Source organism: Eptesicus fuscus, chromosome 8 (assembly GCF_027574615.1).
Source record: "Eptesicus fuscus isolate TK198812 chromosome 8, DD_ASM_mEF_20220401, whole genome shotgun sequence".
NCBI classification, from domain to species: Eukaryota; Metazoa; Chordata; class Mammalia; order Chiroptera; family Vespertilionidae; genus Eptesicus; species Eptesicus fuscus.
This window is the reverse complement of record NC_072480.1, coordinates 70990373-71010206: the sequence shown is the minus strand read 5'-3', so window position 1 is coordinate 71010206 and position 19834 is coordinate 70990373. Positions and strand designations below refer to the sequence as shown.

The 19834-nt window shown below is 39.3% G+C and overlaps 1 protein-coding gene across 1 annotated transcript in view; it reads left to right on the top strand.

Annotated features, from left to right (window-relative positions):
- The window catches only part of NALF1 (NALCN channel auxiliary factor 1), a 585236-nt gene that overhangs the window by 544328 nt on the left and 21074 nt on the right, over positions 1–19834 (top strand). The window contains exon 2 of the mRNA XM_008143949.3: positions 8060–8231. Coding sequence (XP_008142171.2) covers positions 8060–8231 — 172 coding nt within the window. The remainder of the gene's footprint in view (positions 1–8059; positions 8232–19834) is intronic.

The following is a 19834-nucleotide window of genomic DNA, read 5'->3' as shown; positions in this document are numbered from 1 at the left end:
TGTTTAGAGGACCATGTGACATGTAATACTGCTGCATTTAAAAGTATTGATTAGCTGATCGTCTACCAAAGGAGCTTTCATTTATTCTTTTCCTTTTCCTACTTTAGGAAAAGCTATTGAGACACAGCAGTTATGCCCACCTGTAGCCACACTCAGAAGTGGTCTCCATGGAAGACCTCCCTTCTCTTCCTATGCCCACTAGCAGAGCTACTGCCATCTTTGCCCTGAACATGATAATCCAGTGAAGTCTGCTCATTAAAACACATCTTTCTTGACACCAAAAGAAATGGTTATTTACTAACTGTGACCTTAATTCACCTATTGCTATTATTTTTAATATTTACATTTCTGAATGTACAATATAATTCTTTGGGCAAGGTATGAGTTAGTGTGATCTGTCTGCCAGACACCTTGTGCCATAATCTCAGCCCAAGAAGTTTGTCCATTTCAAATAACAAATCAGAATAAATTCTGTCCTCTGAAGCTCTGTGGACCTTCCATAAGCTCTATGCCTTAAAACGCACTTTGTCTCCTCTTTGCAGAAAATTTTCTCTGCTTGGAACCAAACCCCGTGTTATGTCTCAGGACCTAAGCCATGGTATATGTTTGTAAAGAGAGGTTCAATTCATGAAGTAGGTTATAAAGTTTTTATTTCTAAATAAAAAAATAAAAATCCTAAAGGATTTTTTTGACCTCCAATAAAAGTTAGCTGATCATTAAAAAAAAAAAAGAGAGAGAAGAATTCATAGCACCTAAGGTCTTGGAAGCTCCGCAAAATTCATAATTTGAGTCTCTATTCTGTGCAGGATCTCAGAGCCAGGTGGACTAGCTCACATTAACCAAATCACAAGACAGTGCTGTGCAAGCCAGAAGGCCATGGTACAAATTTCAAATGACAATCCCATGGAAGATGTATTTCTCCCAGGTACACCTAGGGTACTGGGAAAACAAAAGTGCACAAGGCTCCTGTTTTCGGGAGCCTGGAAAGGGAGGCAGGTGAAGAAAGAATGTTTCACTTACTGTAAGTCCATAGGAAGAGTCCATTGCAGAGTCTTGAGCGTGGGTCATGTCAAGGAAGGCTTACAGATGAGGTCACACCAGGAATCAACCAGGCTGAGGGATTTGTGAAGGAGGTGGAGAGAAGAGCATGGGTGCATGGCCCATTTTGCGACCCTGCGTTTCACTCTACATGGCCAGAGGGCACAGTGTCAGGATAGAAGTGGAGAGAAATGAGACTGGTGTGCTAGGAAGAGCAAGGTCACAAAGCTCTGAGGTGGTTAAGGAGTTTGAATTTTTCATGATTGTGTGGAGAGATCCTGAGTGATTTAAGTGAAATAGTAATATATCAAGTTAATTTTACAAATATCACACTAATGGCAGTTTAGGGAACAACATGGAGGAGGATTTCATGACTGAAGACACCAAGATGGGTCCATGGATACATCCATGAAGTCATTTAGATGAGCAATGATAATAGCTGGGATTATGATAGAATGTCAATAGAAACCAAGAGATTTGAACAGATATTAAAGATACTGCAGAGGTATGTTCATAGGACCTGGTGATGAAATAGTTGTGGGAGGGAGTAGGAGGAGATATCAAGGATGACTCCCAGATTTATCACACCTTGCTTCTTCCTGAAGAGAAGATGCTGAACTCTGCTCTGGACATGTAGAGATTGAGATGAGAAAGCTGTTAAAGAGAGAGATCTGCGAGCTAGTTTACAGATAGATCAGATAAGAGAAAGAGAGAGGGAGAGAGAGAGAGAGAGAGAGAGAGAGAGAGAGAGAGAGAGAGAGAGAGAGAATATGAATTGAAAGTAAAGATTTAGGCTTCACAATATCAAAGATGACAGTTGAATCATGAGAGTAGATGATTGCCCTGAAAGAATGTGTAGAAGGAAGTTTAAAACAGAAGCCTAAGGATTATCAACATTTTGGGTAATAGCAGAGGAAACAAACAAATGACAATAGCTACAAATGAAGACAGAGATGAATGGCTGAAAAGTAAGAGGAAAACCAGGATAAATGGCATTCCATACTCAGAGGTACTACCATTTCAAGAAGAAGTTTCATCAGCAGTGTTCAATGCTCCCAAGAGGCCAAATAAGAAAATAACCAATTGTAGCAGCTGGGCTTATCATTAGAGAGGCCGGGTGGCATAGAAAGAACAGTTTCTGTGGAACAAACAGTTCAGGCTAACTCCAACTCAGTGAGATGTGGAGGGAAAGGGAGATGAAACAAGGAAGGCATTGAGCACATAAAATACAAGGTGTACATTAATGAGGCTAAGAGGAAAAGAAGAAACTAAGCTGGCTTTGTATTAGTTGGATAGCTCTAGAGACATACTGATAAATTTCTCCAGTTTCCCTATTCAAGAGAGCTCAGTAGAGTTGATTTATTTTGTGTCGTCTTTACTTATCATGTGTCTGTAGACCTACAGGATACCACATCTGACTAGCAGGTGGGCCTAATTGGCCTTGCCTCTTTACAGACCAATTCCCTCTCCTATATAGATGGAGCCTGGGGCTATACCACGGTATTGAGAATGGTTTAGGTGGACTTGAAAATGTATGGTGGCTCCAAGAAATAGGGGAGTTCTGAAGTTCAGGAGAATAGACCAAGTCTTATAACAGGACCCAAAAAGTGGGTCATCAACAGAAAATAGGAAGACATTTGCATTTTATTTAGGAAATGAAGCCAAGACATAGCCCTGGAGGACAAGGTGTGCTGGCATTGTAAGTCTTTGGTGGATCAAGGAGCCTGGTTCTCAAAATACTGTTCATCTCTTAATATCCTTCCACAGGTGACTTAGCCCATCCTTAGGCAGGAATTTTATTTTCTTGTTTTTGTCTTAGAATACATTAGTATTTCCAATTTCTGGGTACAATGTGCTTTAACCAGACATCGACACATATAGAAGAAAGAAGACATTCAGATGTATGAATGTGAGAATTTATTTTGACTTTCACCTCCACTTATAATTGTAACATGTGTTATGCATCAAAAAGCCTTAGCCTGAGGCAGTTGCTATAGCAGACTACTGCTTACATAACCAATTATTTCACCCACGCACTCAAAACTCAGGCCACTCACACATTAGAGTTGACAGAAAAGGATCTCATAAAATGTATCAACACATATTATAAATGCAAAAGGAGTCAGCCTTTACCAATACTTGGGGGAAAAGGGAACTCAACCTTCTAATGTGACGATGACAGCCATTTTCCCTACCTGACATTTTTCTTAATAATAAAAATTTGTAACCAACCTGATTTTTGTCAGTAGGCTAACATATATTTGAAACATAAATATTCTACCTAGCTCTAAGCCATAGATATAAATTCTGAGGAGGGAGGCAATATATTTAAAAGAAATGAGAACTTAAGCCTCTATTGGAAAAATACCAATCTTAGGCATTTTGTGAAAAGCTATTCACAGCATTAAGCTATTCACAGTATTAACATCAGTCATATGGAACACCCAGAGCCAAGAGAGATCATGAGAACCTGACATAGAATATAGTGAAGGTCACTTATAAGGGTAATTCTTACAACCATAATTATTCAGGGCACTGGGATAACTTCTAATGAACAAAATGGTGACTATTTCAGGTTCATCCTATATCCACCGAAAGCATTCCCTTCCAGAGCCAGCCCCACCGTTTAACATCACTTCCCTTAGTCAGGGGCAGGCAAAGAACCCTCCCTCTGTCTAGCTCCCGAAATTTTCAACTCAACCATGTTTGTGCCATTACAACCAAAACCTTGCTGAACCCTGAAAATTATCTTTAAAAAAAACAAAACCAGTCTTCATCGATAGTCTGGAAATGAAGTCAGGAGACCGCAGGTCCCTTGGATTACCCCTCCTCTCCTCACCCGCTGCTCTCCTCACCCACAGCTTCCAGCAGGCCTTTGTCACCTAGGGAATGTGAGTACAGAGAAGATGTAGAAGTCAGCCCCAGGGCCAAATGGGGGTGGTGGTGTATTGCAGCCCACTGTGCATAATTGCCAGGGAAAGTTTCCAAAGAGCAGCCTGAAATGAAGTGACTTGCAGGAATAAAAAAACAAAACAAAAAAAAGGATATGTTAGGAATGGATAATACTCAGATGGTACCTTCCAAATATCGTGGTGCATTATTAAAACAATGGCCTGTGTGTCAGGGATGTGGGATGCCATCACCTGTAGTCCTCCCAGCTCCCAATTCCCACTGTGACATGAGACTCAGGTGGGCAGTCTCTAGGACCTTTGCACTCTGGAACATCATGCCTTGGTGACTCCAGAGACCCAGACTTTTTTCTACAGTCATCGCTTTCTATATCCTCTCAGAGGAGTTCCAGTAATGAGTTCCCAATGACAATAGGGCTCGTACACTGGATTCCATTTGTTTGTTACTGTAATCTCTCTGTATTTTTTTTCTCTCGTAAAATATTTATCAAACCCATCTCAAGGATTTCATGAAGAAAAATAACAAATGAGAAAATGCTTTGAGAGAAAAGGGAAAATTGTTACCCAAGTCTTAAGTAAAATTAGTGTTCTCAGGCCATTTTTACAGTTTACTCTGTTCCTTTTTTTAACTGTAAGTGAAGAATAGTCTCTATTACTGGAAGATGGACGGCTCTCCAAGCACATTTTTTATATAGTCTATGGTCATTTCCAAGCACAGAGGTGAGAGTGTGGGTGAATTGTCCTGGCAAACATAACTACTTCTGCAGGGAGAGCATGGTACAAGCCCTTAATGAGGGGTGTGGGGGGATGTCGTTTACCCATTACCTTACACACACTTTTGTTTCTTTCCAAAATAATGGTTAAGCATCTTATAATCATTTACACCGTTCAGTGACACCTAGAAAAACAAGTGCCTAATGTTTCTCACTATAGGATAAGGCTAAGCCATTATAAAACAGACTTCTGACCTTCTTTGTTAGTTTGGAGTTCTTTATGAATTAAGACCACTATATTTGCTTCTCACCATGTTTGTTTTTAATTTGAAAATGCCTTAGTACTTTTAAAAACTAATTATTTTGTTTCTCCAGCTTTGTGCCAATTCAAAATAATGTTTTCTCAGCCTCCCTCTCTCAAAAAACTTGCCAAAGGGCGTTAGAAATTATATCGGAACCATTTAGTTCTCTCACCTTCCTAACACAAGTCCTCCTCACAGCATATTGAAAAGAGTTTTCTAAACTCTATTAGACTTTTTCCAGTTATAGAGAACTCAGGACCTCACAAGTCAGCCCACTTTATTTTTGTACCTCTGGCAAGAAAGCTCTTCTTCATACCAATATTCACCTGTCTATTTTGTCTCTTGTCTTTATCATCTAATTTCACATTTGAAAGCTATCGACATCAGCACACAGCAACAATTCCCTCAGATATTGAAGCAACAATAAGCACTTCACTTTTCTTTTTCTGCCCACAAAGTTTCCCCTGATTGCTTTCAGACATATTACATCCCTGGAATTAAAATTTTAGAAAATAGTTAGGACTCAAATGAGGAACATTCTATTGCATTTCAAAAGTCTAGGACTTGGATCAAAAGAATTGATGATGTCATGAAACCTGGCCAGAGAGGTTGCTATGGGAGATCCAGAATTCTGCTGGTGGCTCTGCAAATCATAATCGCTTTCTTTATGACTACAACGTGACATTTATAAAAACTGATTTGATGACTTGTTTAAGCCAAAAATCTGCGAAGGAAATATAGCTGACATAGCATTTAAGGATCCAGAATAAACATGGATCTCTTCCCATCAGACAATGCTAAGGAGACTGAATAAAAAGAGGATGTGCATATATCCTGAGAGACTTCAATATGAGATACCCCATCACCTGTGAGAGAGGAGACATTGTTTCTTCAGATAGAGTTTACGGGTGACTTCATAGTCATAAGCCATTTTAATTAGAACAATTTTGCAAAACTGAACTGGGAGAACAAATGGAGAGCAGTCTGTCCCATAAAAAATCCATCCGTACATGTAATTTTCTGGAATTACACAGGGCCATTCCCTAAGAGAAAAGAGATGACTCTAATCTTTAGAATCCAAATGAGCAGAATGTAAGCGTTCTTTGTAATGGAATTGTACTGTTGTTAGAACTGTATACATAAACATGGTCAACTTCCTCTAGTACCTAAAAAAGGAAGTCTAAACCAGGGCTCCAAAGCAGACATCGACCATTCTGGGATGACAGCTCAGTTTGTATCGTAAATGTCATCTATCACATTCCATATTATGTCATATTGAACAAATACTAATGGTATTTTGAAAAATATCTTCAACTTCCCCAAAGTACAGTTAAGAAACCATGACATTTTTCCCCCTCTGTCCTGAGACTGATGCTGTTAGCCTCTCTCTGGGGGCATGGCACCACAGCACAGCCACCTCATGTCCCTCACCCACACACTCCACCCTACTTCCCAGTTAAAATTTAAGAAGTCTTTGGGGCTTCCTCAGTTACAGTAATATTATTTCTAGGGCAATTTCCAATGCGCATTTTTTATGGTAAGATTTGTTCAAAAGACCTATTAAAATACTGATTATTGTATATGTTTCTATCAAGTTATATGGTGATTATGAACTGATGGAGACAGCAAGTAAAATTACTTTTAGGTATCTAAAGTTATAGCTGAATTCACATGCATCCCATTTTATCCCCACTGAGACTCCTCTGATCAAATAATAAAGCTTTATTTTGATCAAATCAATAAAAAGTTATAAATAAAAATTCAATTCAATCTGTCTTAGACCAAATGGACACTGATTGGGTACATGCAATTCAGTGCTGATTTCAGATTAATCTGCAAACTCTCTTGTGATTTCTTAAGTTCTTTTGAAAAACCATTCCTAATTAACCGTAATTATGAAGAGTGCAGGATTTGGAATCCTACAGAATCTGGGTTTGGATTTTGGATCTTGTGCTTACTTCTATTACTAGTTGTTATTTGTATGAAAAATGTGACTAATAGTTACCTTCTGTGTGTGTACTGAGAATTGCATGTGGAAAAATGTATATAACTTTCTTAAAGCAGAGTATGAAATGGCTAAATACCAGCTATTGTTCTTGCTATTATTGTCAAGTAGTTATAATCCCTTAGTGTGCATTTAACTGTAAAACATTCACTTGTCTGGTGGACATAACTGACAGAAATCTCACCTGAGTATTATTACCCTAGAAACAGGTACACAGAAGCCACTGGTGCCAAGAGTCTGGGAAATCCCTGAATCACCGTGATCTCTACTGTAGATGGGTTACTTTTGCCATTATTTTATTTGAGTTGCTGTTCAGCTTACTTCCTTCTATTAGAAAAAAGACATTTTTTTTCAACATTTATTTTCCTAAGTACCTATCAAAAACAAAGAGATAAATGAAGCCATAATCATTTCACATTTTATGAAATTAAATAAATAGGAAGAAATGTTCATGTGGATCACACAGTATCGCAAAGGTCCAATTTGTGGTTCTGATGAGTTTCCGTCCTGTAGCATCACAGTGTGCTGTGGCTGACCTAGGCTGGGTGTTTCCGGGCTTTCGGAGGATGAGATATTTAATGCATTTGATGTGAGTCATGAAAGTAAATATTCACTGCTACTAGTTCTGTGCTTCTGGATCTGCGGGGCCGTCGTCGAGGACTCAGCGCCATCTAGTGTCCTTTGGAAGCATAGCTGGGGGAATGCATGCTGGGAGAGGGGACTCACCAGGCACACTGCAGTAAATAACCATGTATGGGCACAGTCCGTGATTTCCTTCACTTTCTATGTCACTGGATTTGGAAAACTTCAGGTCCTGCTTACCTCCACTGTTTTTCAAATGAGTTACATCAAATCAGACGTCATATTACTTTTGTATTCTCTGAAGGGGCTAAGCAAATACTGTTTTGCTCTATTGCAGACTTGTGTTGCTACGTTTTTATCACTTGCAGCTGATATTGGCTAAATATGTTCGTTCGAAATGAGAGTTTTCTTACGGTCCACTTAAACCACAGCATGCTCTTCATTAGAGGCAGACTGTTGTCATTCCTCCCTATTTTTGATTCTTCTCTCTCTCTCTCTTTTTTTTTCCAGATTGTCTACAAAGCCTGGCTGTGTTCCCAGTACTTTGAAGTCGCACAGTTTAACTGCAGAAAGACAATTCCTTGCAAGCAATACTGTTTAGAGGTTCAGACGAGGTGTCCGTTTATATTGCCCGACAATGATGAAGTCATCTACGGGGGACTCTCCAGTTTCATCTGTACAGGTACAGTGGGCGCGGCAGGCTTTTGTCGCCCAGCCTCTCCTGGTGGTTTTGCTTCCTTACATAATGTTGGTTTGCTTTGTTGCTTCTTTCCACTGATGTAACCTTGAAGATATGGCTGGTAGTTTTCCACGCTTCCTTCATAGAAGCCCTGAAGGGCCTGGGTTTGGAAAGGCCACATTCATCTACAGTCTACCTGTGACCACAACCATTAGCTTTGTCAAAGGATAATTCTGAGGGCAAAGTGTCAGCAATCATTAGATATGCTTCAGTTTGACTTAAACTAGGTTGGGTTCTGCCTACATTGCCTTTATATTACCTAAGAACAGCTGACGTGATAAGGCTAATAAAATCATGTTTCTTCAAACTGATAACAAGTCTACATCCCAAGTCTGTTTTCTGAGAAGTGTTATCTTAAATAAATATCAAGAGCAGTGTCCACCTCAGTTATCCGTGTGTGTGTGTGTGTGTGTGTGTGTGTGTGTGTGTGTGTATTAGAACCACACAATAATGGCCAGATATAATTTTATCTTATATTTCCCATGAATAGTGTTTACTTCTTTAAACAAATGATTCAGACTGGGTGAAACACCGGTATCAGCATTCGATTTCTGGATACTTTATAAGCATTGCATAATGTAGACAGAATCAGATGCCAAGGATAAGCGTAATAGCTGTTTTCTGAAATCAGTGGTGAGGGACAGGGGAGAACAAGACAGCCTGCCTGGTGTGTGACTTGCAGAGCTTTGCCCTGTGTCCTCTTAGCAAGATGGTGCTGGGCAGCTTCCTTGTAACTAGATGATTAGCTTGCAGCATGCTTCGTTTTCAAGTTTTAGGAATAAAACACACCATCATAGGTATCGAGAAACATGAAATCCCTCTTCTTTACACCAGACTTTATGTAACCCCTCTAAGATAGAGCGACAAATTGAAATGCTCAACATGAGAACTTATCAAATTATTTCTATTTCAATATTTACATGCCTATCTATTAACCATACTTTTCTAAGTGATAAGCCATCAAGAAATAGTTCACCAAAGTTCTCCAGTAAGAACCTGCTTAAACACTGGATGAGTATTTCTTATGCCGCCCCATGTTGTGGGAAGTGCATGTGAGGAAAGGTTAGGAGACATGCACTTTTGACCTATTTCTGCTGTGCACTCTCTCTGAGGCACCATCTCCTCTTTAGAAAATTAGTAATAGTAACAGTCTTGATGCATGTTTGCTATAAAAATTATAGATAAGGGAGAAACACAAGGTATGTTGTCAATAGGCCATAGCTATTGTACATGAGAAGGTGATTTGTGAAATGTAAAATGATTTGCCAAAATTGTTGTTGTTCTGATTTGACACTGAGATCATCTTTTCATGTAGTTCCTCTCTAATGGATGACAAAGGGAAAGCAAGGGGGGAGGGGAGAGAGAGAGAGAAAGAGAGAGAGAGAGAGAGGAGAAGGAAGGAAGGAAGGAAGGAAGGAAGGAAGGAAGGAAGGAAGGAAGGAAGGAAGGAAGGAAGGAAGGAAGGAAGGAAGAGGGAGGGAAGGAGGGAGGGAGGGAGGGAGGGAGGGAGGGAGGGAAGGAGGGAGGGAGGGAGGGAGGGAGGGGAGAGGGAAGAAGGATATTAATATCTTCTTTCTTTGAATCTGAACCAAAATTCACTAGACACAGGGTATCAATTCATTTGACTTTTCACATAAAATTTTCAATGAAGGCTCATTATTAAGGCCTTCAATTCAATGATAATTTTAGGACTTTAGAGAAACTCATGGAATTTTATGTAAAGGTCATAGGTTTGCTTATTCACATGCAAATATATTTTTTTCCTAGTGAAGGTCAGGAGCTTTCACCAGGTTCTCAAATTAGAGTAAGGCTACAAATGAAGTCTTTATCATCTCCTGTTTCCTGATCTTTTATCTGTTGGTGTGAATCTGAAATACAGGTTTGAATGTTCAATGACTTTCCTTGTATGCTTTCAAGGCCATCAGAAAGTCAAAGATGACATTTAATCTCTTTCTGCACAACATGAGCAGAAAGTCCACCTTATATTTTTAATTGTTTTTGGATTTTGTAAAATCACCTTTCCCAGCCATAGCTACATCCCATCTTTTTTCCAAGACAGGAAAAGAGATTTGTCATTGGGTCCAGAAGGAAATGCCATTGTCATGAAAAGCTCTCAGGGAGCATCTTCTCACTGAATATGTGAGACTCTTACTCTTCTTCCACTGCAGTCAGTTGGGCTCATGTTCCTTTTGTTACTAAACTTCTCAATAATGTACAGAATAAATTCTGAAGTTATTTAATCTTGAAGTTCTGTGAAATTTTTCAGCAATAAAAGTACTGCTTTTCAGATTGATCCTCTTTTTTAAAGTGTGACCGAGGTCTCCTGAAAGGATTGTTCTCTATTTTGATAACTAGCAGCCATCGCTTTCCACCTTAGGTTTCAGGGTGAGGGTCTCCCAAACAGGACCCCAAATAGGCCCTGTCTGGGAAGAAGTTACCCAGAGAATGTTCCCAGGGACTGCTGGCTAAATCTATGAAGCCAAGTGACTGGTCAGTCACATTTCTAGGGAAACTAGTGAGGCTTTTGTATTTGTTTCCAAACATTATCCCACAAGTTTTGGAGGGGTTCATTTCTTACAGATGGACATGAAGATCCAAATAACTCACATTTTAGGTAAGTTTGGAGTGATTATGAGTCATCTCAGGTGACTTTATGCATTTTAAATGAAATGTCTTCTGTACTCAGGAATAATTAGACCAAATATAGTAGAGAAATAGGAGTATTTTTCCCTAGTTTCCCAATTGGCTGCAGACAACCTAAAGCCACCTGGGATGGTAGGCTCATAGCAAATTTTCAGGTGCACAAGTAATAGCAGATGTTGGACTTCTTTCTCATTGCAAAAAGATATAATGACAGTCACTAATCACATTCTATTAAAAGGAATTCACCAAGTAGGTTGGTCTTAATCTTGCCTCCAGTAATCCCTCCTTTAAAAAATTAATAAACGGTGTTATTTCCACTCTATATGATAAAAAATATAATCATTGATCACCAAGAGTTGAAAAAATAGAGTTTCCTTTAAATTCAACATGTTTAATTATACTGTTTTTCCTATTATGTATTGGAAATACATCCAATTCACAGCTTCCTGAATGATAGCAATCTCCTCTAAGAATCAACCTCAAGAAAGGTTGCCAGAATTTGTCCAAGTGAGGGTCAATTTTGCTCGAGGTGCTTCTCCAAGATGACAAACGAGTGGTGTGGTGATGACTTTTTCTTAGAGGTCTCTGCCTGCAGCCTTTTAAAGATGTGGAATTATAGGACGCCCAGTTCTTCCTCTCCTATCGGCTTTTACTAGATATATACTGATGCTTAGGGATCTTATCATACACAGGAAAAGTGCATCTTAGCCCTTGGAATCAGTGAGCCAATTAGAAGATTCAGAGCAGACAAAACTTCTTTAAATAACCTGGAGTTGGTTATAATTTTGGTAACAGTTATCGGATTCAATATTTAGTACATCTTTTCTTTAAAATGCTTACATAACTTACCCACATCCTAAACTTGAATATTTTAAATATTTATGTTTTGATCATCGGCTACTTCATGTGTCTATGATCCTGTCAGTCCACAACGAATGGAAAAACCTGAAATACCTGAGAATGCATGTCTATTGCTATACAATGCCTTCACTGAGGATGTTACAGAAGATCATGACCAAATGTTCTACCCACAAGCCTAGATGACAAGAAGAGCCCCTTTTTGTATGTTTTACTCTGCTTTCGTTTTAAGAGAAAAAGGGAAGACACTTTGCCTGCGATCGCTCTTGGATTTGCTATTGAAGAATAAAGCTGACTCATTGCTGAAGGAGTGTTTTAGGAATTAATTAGGGAGGAACTCTGAGGCACTGTCAGGGGGAAACTGTCACTTACTGTCAGTCATTATTGAGCTAAAGTTTTCCAAGGTGGGCTGTGTTCGCAAACTCAGTTCGCATAATGCACTCCTAGTTTAGAAACTTGGTTTCCTTATCTTTAAAGTGAGGGGGTGGAGTCGTCGGTGGATTCTGTGTTGTCAACCCATCACTGAGGTGATTATGTGGGTTTCCCTTCTGCACACTCCTTTCCTTGTTCTCCAGTCCCCTAGAGGAATCCTTGATTGCTTACCTGCAATAGGGCACCAACATTAAGAAAACAGAAGTGGCAGAATATCACAGGCTGTGGGTGCTATGGTAACACACATTATGAAAATTACCATTTGATTGATAGGTAAAATGGAATTGGCATGATTTGCTGCTATATTTTTCACTGAAAAATTATTGAAAGAAAGAGTAAAAGTTGGTCTGCTGGGGGTTACTGAAAATTGAAATAAAACATATTTTGATAATTTTATGTAAATTCGGCGTTTCATTTTTTTAGCTGTGACAAGAATAAGGTTATGTTTCTGCCTCTTGGGAAAATACTGTGGGCTGTATTTTACTGACAGGCCTGGTAATGATGTGCTGGAGGACGCACGCCCCCTGGTGGCTGAACATTCGCTACTGCAGAGGACCTTAAGGAGATTATTGCCTACTACAGGCAAGAGAAATAAGTAATCCTTTGAGAAAAAAAAAAAAAAGACAGAGAAAATAATTTGACATGCATATTGATCAGATTAGAAAGGAAGATTTTAATGTTTGATGTCGAATAATTAATATGAGAGAATTCACAACTATGAAAGATCATTTGCAGAATCCATCACTAGGGAGTCATGATAAATAATTTTAAAAGATAGCATAAAAGATTTTCTCATTAAAGGGGTATTTTAATAGAAAAAAACTGCTACCTGTAGATTTAAATTTGTACATCTATGCTATTTTTAATCTCTGTGTTTCCTCAGTGTGTGACTATGTTTTATTATTTTCTAAAATGAGGGGTGTTCTGAAAAAAGGTGTCATTTGCTGAAATGACACTTCAGTTATAGCACAATTAGAAGTCATACAAAATATTTTCATAAATAAATTAAAATTTTAGTCTAAAAGAAAAATGTGAAGGGAGATGGTATGATCAGAATAAAATAAAGAGATATTAAAAGAGGTTATTTTAAAAAGTAGAATGTAGTAACTTCAAGTGTTTGGGACATCTTCACCCAATTAAAATACTGAGGTTTATTCAACTTCACATATTTAGACCTGATTTCAGCCCACTCATACTCTAGATTGTCTTTCCTGAGTCCGTCTCCGAATGCATTCCCAACAGCTCAAGTTTGCCTTGGTGCAGGGAGATAATGCAGGAGAAGAGTTCTGGGGGACAAATTAAGATGTCTGGATGCTGCCAGTAGCTGTGAATTTTGGAGAAGTCACACCCAGTCGGGTTTCATTTCCTTGTCTCTACAAGTGGCTAACACTGCTGAACCTCTGGAATACTCAGTCCACTAGGTTGTTGGGAGCAGAATCATTGCAATGTGAGCTTCTCTGGTCCAGCAGGCGGTACTCATGGAAGGACAGAGTGCCATAGCTCCAGAGGAGAATGCAGACGCCATGCTTGCCTGTGTTGTGGTAGGAAGCCATCTGGCTTTAAGTCATCCTGAATGGTCTTTGCTGCAGAGCCAGGAAGAATTTGTGGATAAACGTATCTACCTCCAGCGTTGCTGATAGTGTGGAGCATACCCTTCCATGACTGTTCACCTGGTCAAACCTTAGGGGAAATCCTAACATAATTCAAGTTGCCCTTCTTCCTTTCATCTCTACCAGTATACCCAATTTGGAGAAGAAATGAAAGGGATTACACTAGGGAGAGTTCAGAAAACCTGCCCGGGCAGTTGCATGGCCTGGAGTGGAATCATCTCTAAAAAAAATGTTTGGTGAGCTTGCTGCTTGTTCCATGGGGCCATGAAGGGCTGAGCCTGTGGCCATTTCCTGACCTGTCACCAGGAAAGTGAACACAGAAGGTAGACTGAGAAGGAAGCTGTCCTCTTTGATGCCATCTAAGGACGATCCTAATAACATGGGCCCACAATTGCCTGTTAACCCGCCACAGAAGCGACACTGAACTTGGTGTGAAGCACATGCCCAGTGAACTGTCTAGGAAGGAATGACAGCACCCTTAGCTCCAGCCAGAACTACCGAATGCTACCCGAACAGAGGAGCAGTGCAGGGCACCTGGACCATGAGTTGTTAGTTAGTCTATGCTTAGGTGGAAATTGAATCAAAATTTAGAGATCTTCTCTAGAGCAAGGGCAGGGATGAGACTCACATTATGATGTCATCACGCCATTACGTCATTACGGTATTGCGTAGGTTCCCCAGAACTCTACCTGCCCACTAAGACTCAGAAGTGTTTACAAGTGACATGGTAGCAGTTGAAATAATAAGCCAAAAGAAGAGCTCTCATTCTGGAATGTCAATTTAAGAAGGACAATTTAGGCAAAGAGGGATTTCCAAGAATAGGTGAAATCTTAATGAAGATATTTACCTACTTTCTCTACAATTAATCACTGCTGTGAAGCATTTATCCCCACCTTGTAGCTGTTTTGAACTGCTTTGGACACGGCAATTATCTCACATGGTTATAGATTGAGTCAATTTCAGAACAAGCCCAAAGTGCAGGTCATCTAGTCAGATGCTGCTTTTACACAGGATTAAACAGAGCCCGATCCCCACCCCCAACCTGTTAATAGATCCCCATTTCCTGGCTATTAGTCCAGTGTTTGAATCACCAGTGGAACAGGAAATGACCAGTCAGTCCATCCTGAAATTAGCCTGTAAGCAAATGTTTCCAGACTGCAGAACAGCTGGAGAAAGTCCGTCAGTTGGTGAATGAGATCGACCCACAGCCTGCGGTGTGTGCAAGGCCATTTTCAACAGTTCAGCACCATGGCCTGGGGTCAGGACATCACACTGAAAATGAAAGTGACAAGTATTTTCTACCTAGAACATCTTTTTCTGGTTAAAGAAAGAAGAACTGTCTGGCTCACTATTGTCGGGAAAATGTGCTTAACTGGCTAAATTTTTTCAGTCAGATGGGTGAATACGTCGTTTAGATTGCATACTTACAAACATATTAGTATGAAGGTAAAGACAAAGCACCACAGTTTCTAAATGTTCCTGTAAATAATATTTGTGAATTTAAATAACCTTCTAACTTGTGTTCAGCTATAAATGTATGTTTGTGTCCCATGGGCAAATAATACATGTGATACTTTTTAAAATGGGAAATTAACTAATTATTCTCAATTTTGAAATCTTGTCATTTTGATGGTTTGGCTTGAAATTACCCGATGAGATTGTTGTTGGTACTCATCATTTCTAATTTATCAGATAATCATAATGTCTACTTTTTACAGGAAGAATATTAGCATGTCTTCAGTGTGCAGTTTTCTTCAAATTAGTAAACTTTAGAAACTCAGTTTTTATACCCGTGATGCAGTCACTGTTCAAAATAATTTTTGAATTTTTTTTTAGAAAATTTCATTTTCATATTTTACAGTATTCTCTTTGTGCTTTGGAGACATACAGCCATATATATTATATCACATATAGTTAATTTAAATATAAGCACGCATAATAATTTATTTATATATAATCAATACAGTTGAATTTCACAAGTAATGTAGGTAATTATAAGAGGAAATATTTTAGATTTAAAAATTGAAAATCAGTTTTTGTTTGTGTATGTGTGTGTGTTTTTAATGTGTTTTTATTGATTTCAGAGAGGAAGGGAGAGGGAGATATAGAAATATCAATGATGAGAGATAATCATTGATCGGCTGCCTCCTGCATGCCGCACACTGGGGATCAAGTCCTCAACCCAGGCAGGTGTGACCTCCTGGTTCATAGGATCAAGTCCTCAACCCAGGCAGGTGTGACCTCCTGGTTCATAGGTCAACACTCACTCACTGAGCCACATCCACTGGGCTGAAAATCAGTTTTTTAGTGTGGCTTTAAAATTAATAAAGGCAGTTAAAAAAAAACACACCAAAAAACAACACAAGAAAAACAGGAGGGAATTAATTTAGGAAGAGCAACATAGATGGAATAAATGAATAACCTCCCCAAATGAAAGCTTGGAAATACAAAACCCAGTTGTATATGAAACTTCTAGGATGCTATTTTGAGAAAACATTTTTATTGCCTTTATTACCTTTTGGGTTGCATTACCTTCCAAATGTGATACATTATCCCTTCAGCGACCAATTTGTCCTGTCAAAAGGATGATCAAATCAGGCAGAGAGTCTGAGCACGCTGGCTTCACCACAGGCTCTGATTCCTCCTGGTAAGGCAGGGTCCTGGTGGCTGCACTGTCAGCCCCTCCTTTACCCAGCATGTCACTATCAGAGGGGGGAAGCTTTGTTGGGGCTGACTCGGAGCATTTGTCATGAGTCAATCTTTCTTTGTGTATGTGGGCTTGGAAAGCCCCAGGAAGTCCAACTTCCTCCTTCCAACTTTGGAAACAAGCATTGCAAGGGAAATTAAAGTAACTCCAACCACAAGGGAAATAATTGTTCTGAGATAGGATCTGTTTCTTATTGCATCATGGATCTTCTTACAGAGATCATGTAAAAATATAGTCTCTTTTTGAACTCTGAAAAGCCAAAGGCTGCTATCTCTGGTCTCTTCTAAAGTCTGATCTATGTGCATGTAAGGCAATAAATCAACATTTCTACCAACAATATTGTATTTTAAAGGTCAGTATTTAGGAACTGGATACAAAGCCAATATAGTTCTTAATAGCTGTCTTTTTTCTTACATGTAATGCCTGCCAATATGTTTGATAGACCTTTTCACTACTTGAGCATTTATTTTAACTGTGCCCCTAACCCCCCCCCCTCACCTTCCCTGCTTTTTTTCTGTTTCTTAGTTTGAAAATAGAGTTGCCGCCTCCATGAATAGGAGCTAAATCATATGACACACCAATGTTGCTGGAACTAAAGTAACTGGTATCAATACACTTGAAATAAATAAATTGTATTTACTTATTTTTGAATTGGCAATCCATGCACATGGCACAAAATTTGAAAGATACCGAAGAATGAAAACTAAGCCAGCTCTTTCCCCTCTCTAGCAGGCAGTTATTAGTTGGAGACTTATCACAATTTAATCAGTTCCTAACTGATGGCTGTTTCGGTGATTTCTTATCTTCAGTTATTAAATTCAGTTCGGCAAAGATTATTTCCTACATGATGTTTTCTGCAGGATAAACACGATATCAAGAAGTGGAAGTGGACTAGCTGGAAGATATTTACCATGCAGCCCATTCTGGGAACGAATAGTGTCCTTCTCTCAAAGTCCAAATGTCCTCAGGAGGGTCTCTAAGCTCCTTCATGAGGCTGGATCTGCCCCTTGTTGTTCCGCCATCCCCCACCAGCCTCACCATTTCCCTTTTGGAATCCAACACTTCAAATGCCAGCCAATGTGTTAGTTCCCTCTGCCTGGCACATGCTCCTCCCTCAAGTCTTCATCTGGCTAATCCTTCAGCAACTGGCATTCCATTACGAGGCCTTCCCGGATGTCCCAGGTCTAGGCAGGGAGCATATAAGACACAGCATCCAGTGCGTCCAGCTGCTTAGCACCAACTGTGCTGCACAGCACTTACTTACAAGGCAGCTGGCCTGCCTCCTCCATCTCACCAGGGAGTTGGATTAGGGTGAGCTCTCTGCAGTTTATGGCTGTATCCTCAGTGAACACAGAAGTGTCTGACACATAGTGCTCAATAAACAAATATGGAATGAATTAATTCATGGGTGACAGCCCAAATGAATCTGTGGCGATCCTTGTTATAAGTGAGAAGAGGCCCTCTCTAACTTGGGGGAGAAGTCTGGGGAAGACAGGGGTGCAGGTGATGCCCTGCAGGGCCACCAGGTGCCTTCTGCCTGATTCCATCAGCCAGAGATATTAGCATTCACACACAAAAAAAGGTTGACAGTTAGATGCACTGTAACAAAATGTCTCCCCTCTGGAGTCAATAAGAATATCAATATTTCATTTTGAAGCCATTTGTCCCTCACATTCCATCCTCCTGTCACATGAATTATATTGACTCGTGTTGAATCAAGTTCAGACCATACTTCTGTGCCTTCCTTACTCACCTGGAATGCTGGGACTTACATAAAAAGCACAAATAAATGATGTGATATCTTACCTTATGGAATTGACATTTTAAATGGGTTTCCCAAATTGAGTGTCATGGGTCGAGTGTCATCCCTACCCCCCAAATTCATATGCTGACATCCTAACCCCCAGTACCTCATAATGTGGTCTAATTTGAAAATTGGGTCTTTATGGAGGCAATTAAGTTAAAATGAGGTCATTAGGGTGGGACCCAATCCTATACTGATTAATGTATATATTGATTTGCTAAGCTGCCATGACAAGAAACCATGGATTGGGTGGTTTAAACAACATAAATTACTGTCTCCCAGTTCTGGAGGCCAGATGACCAAGATTGAAGTGCTGGTAGAGTTATTTATCTGGTGGTTTCTCTCCTGTGCCTCCTTCTTGCTGTGTCTCACATGGTCTTCCCTTTGTGTGTGTGCCTTTGGTATCTACATGTTTGCTCAAATTTCGTCTTTCTATGTGGGCACCAATCAGATTGGACTAGGTCCACTCTAAAAACCTCATTTTCCCTCCTTTTATATGGACACCCATTAGATTGGATGAGGATCTACCCTAAATACCTCATTTTAACTTAATAATTTCTTTAAAGGCCCTCTCTATAAATATGGTCACATTGTGAGGTACTTTGAGGAAATTAGGGCTTCAATATACCAATTTTAGGGCACACAATTTATCCTCCAACAATGTATTTATAAAAAGGGGAAATTTGGGCATGCAGCTACACACAGAGAGAAGATAATGTGAAGAGACACAGGGGAAAAAATGGCTGTGCATGAACCAACCTTACCAATGTCCTGATCTTGGACTTTCAGCCTCCAGACCATAATATCATAAATTTCTGTTGTTTAAGCCACCCAGTCTGTTGTACTTCGTTACAGCAGCTCTGAGCAATGCCTAACAATTTTGGACTAAAACAAATATATTCTATTTGTGTGTTTAAGCATAGAATAATTTCTAACTCTTCTATGAAGACAAATTTCCCATACTTCAGAAGTTTTAGAGGATTAGAGGAGAGGGAGCAATAAAAAGGAATTATAAGGGCAACAAGAGAGCTCAGTCAAGAGGATTTAGAGGATAATAATTATGTATAGTAATAATGAAGAAGAGAGCATTAACCCATACAGATCATTTTAAATTATAAACTAAAATCATTTTTGTAAATTTCATGACTCTCCTTTTGAAGACATTTAGAACCACTATCAATTTGCAATGCTGGTTTGTGTGCTGTGTCCAAGTTTTCATGGTTTAATAATTAGAGGATTTTAAGCCTGAGTCGGAAAACCCTTCATCTCAGGAAACTTCAGTTAGTGAAATTTAATTTGGGAAAATCTAACCACTCTTTGTACTTTCTGCTCAATATTGCTGTGAACTTAAAACTACTCTTAAAAAAAAGATCAAGTCTATTGAACGGAAAGAGGTTTAAAAAAAAATCAAGCCAAATACTCTATCTAGATAAATTGTCTTTTATTTGGGAATGTGTTTGACCTAGTCATTTCTAGCCTACTCTTGTGCTAT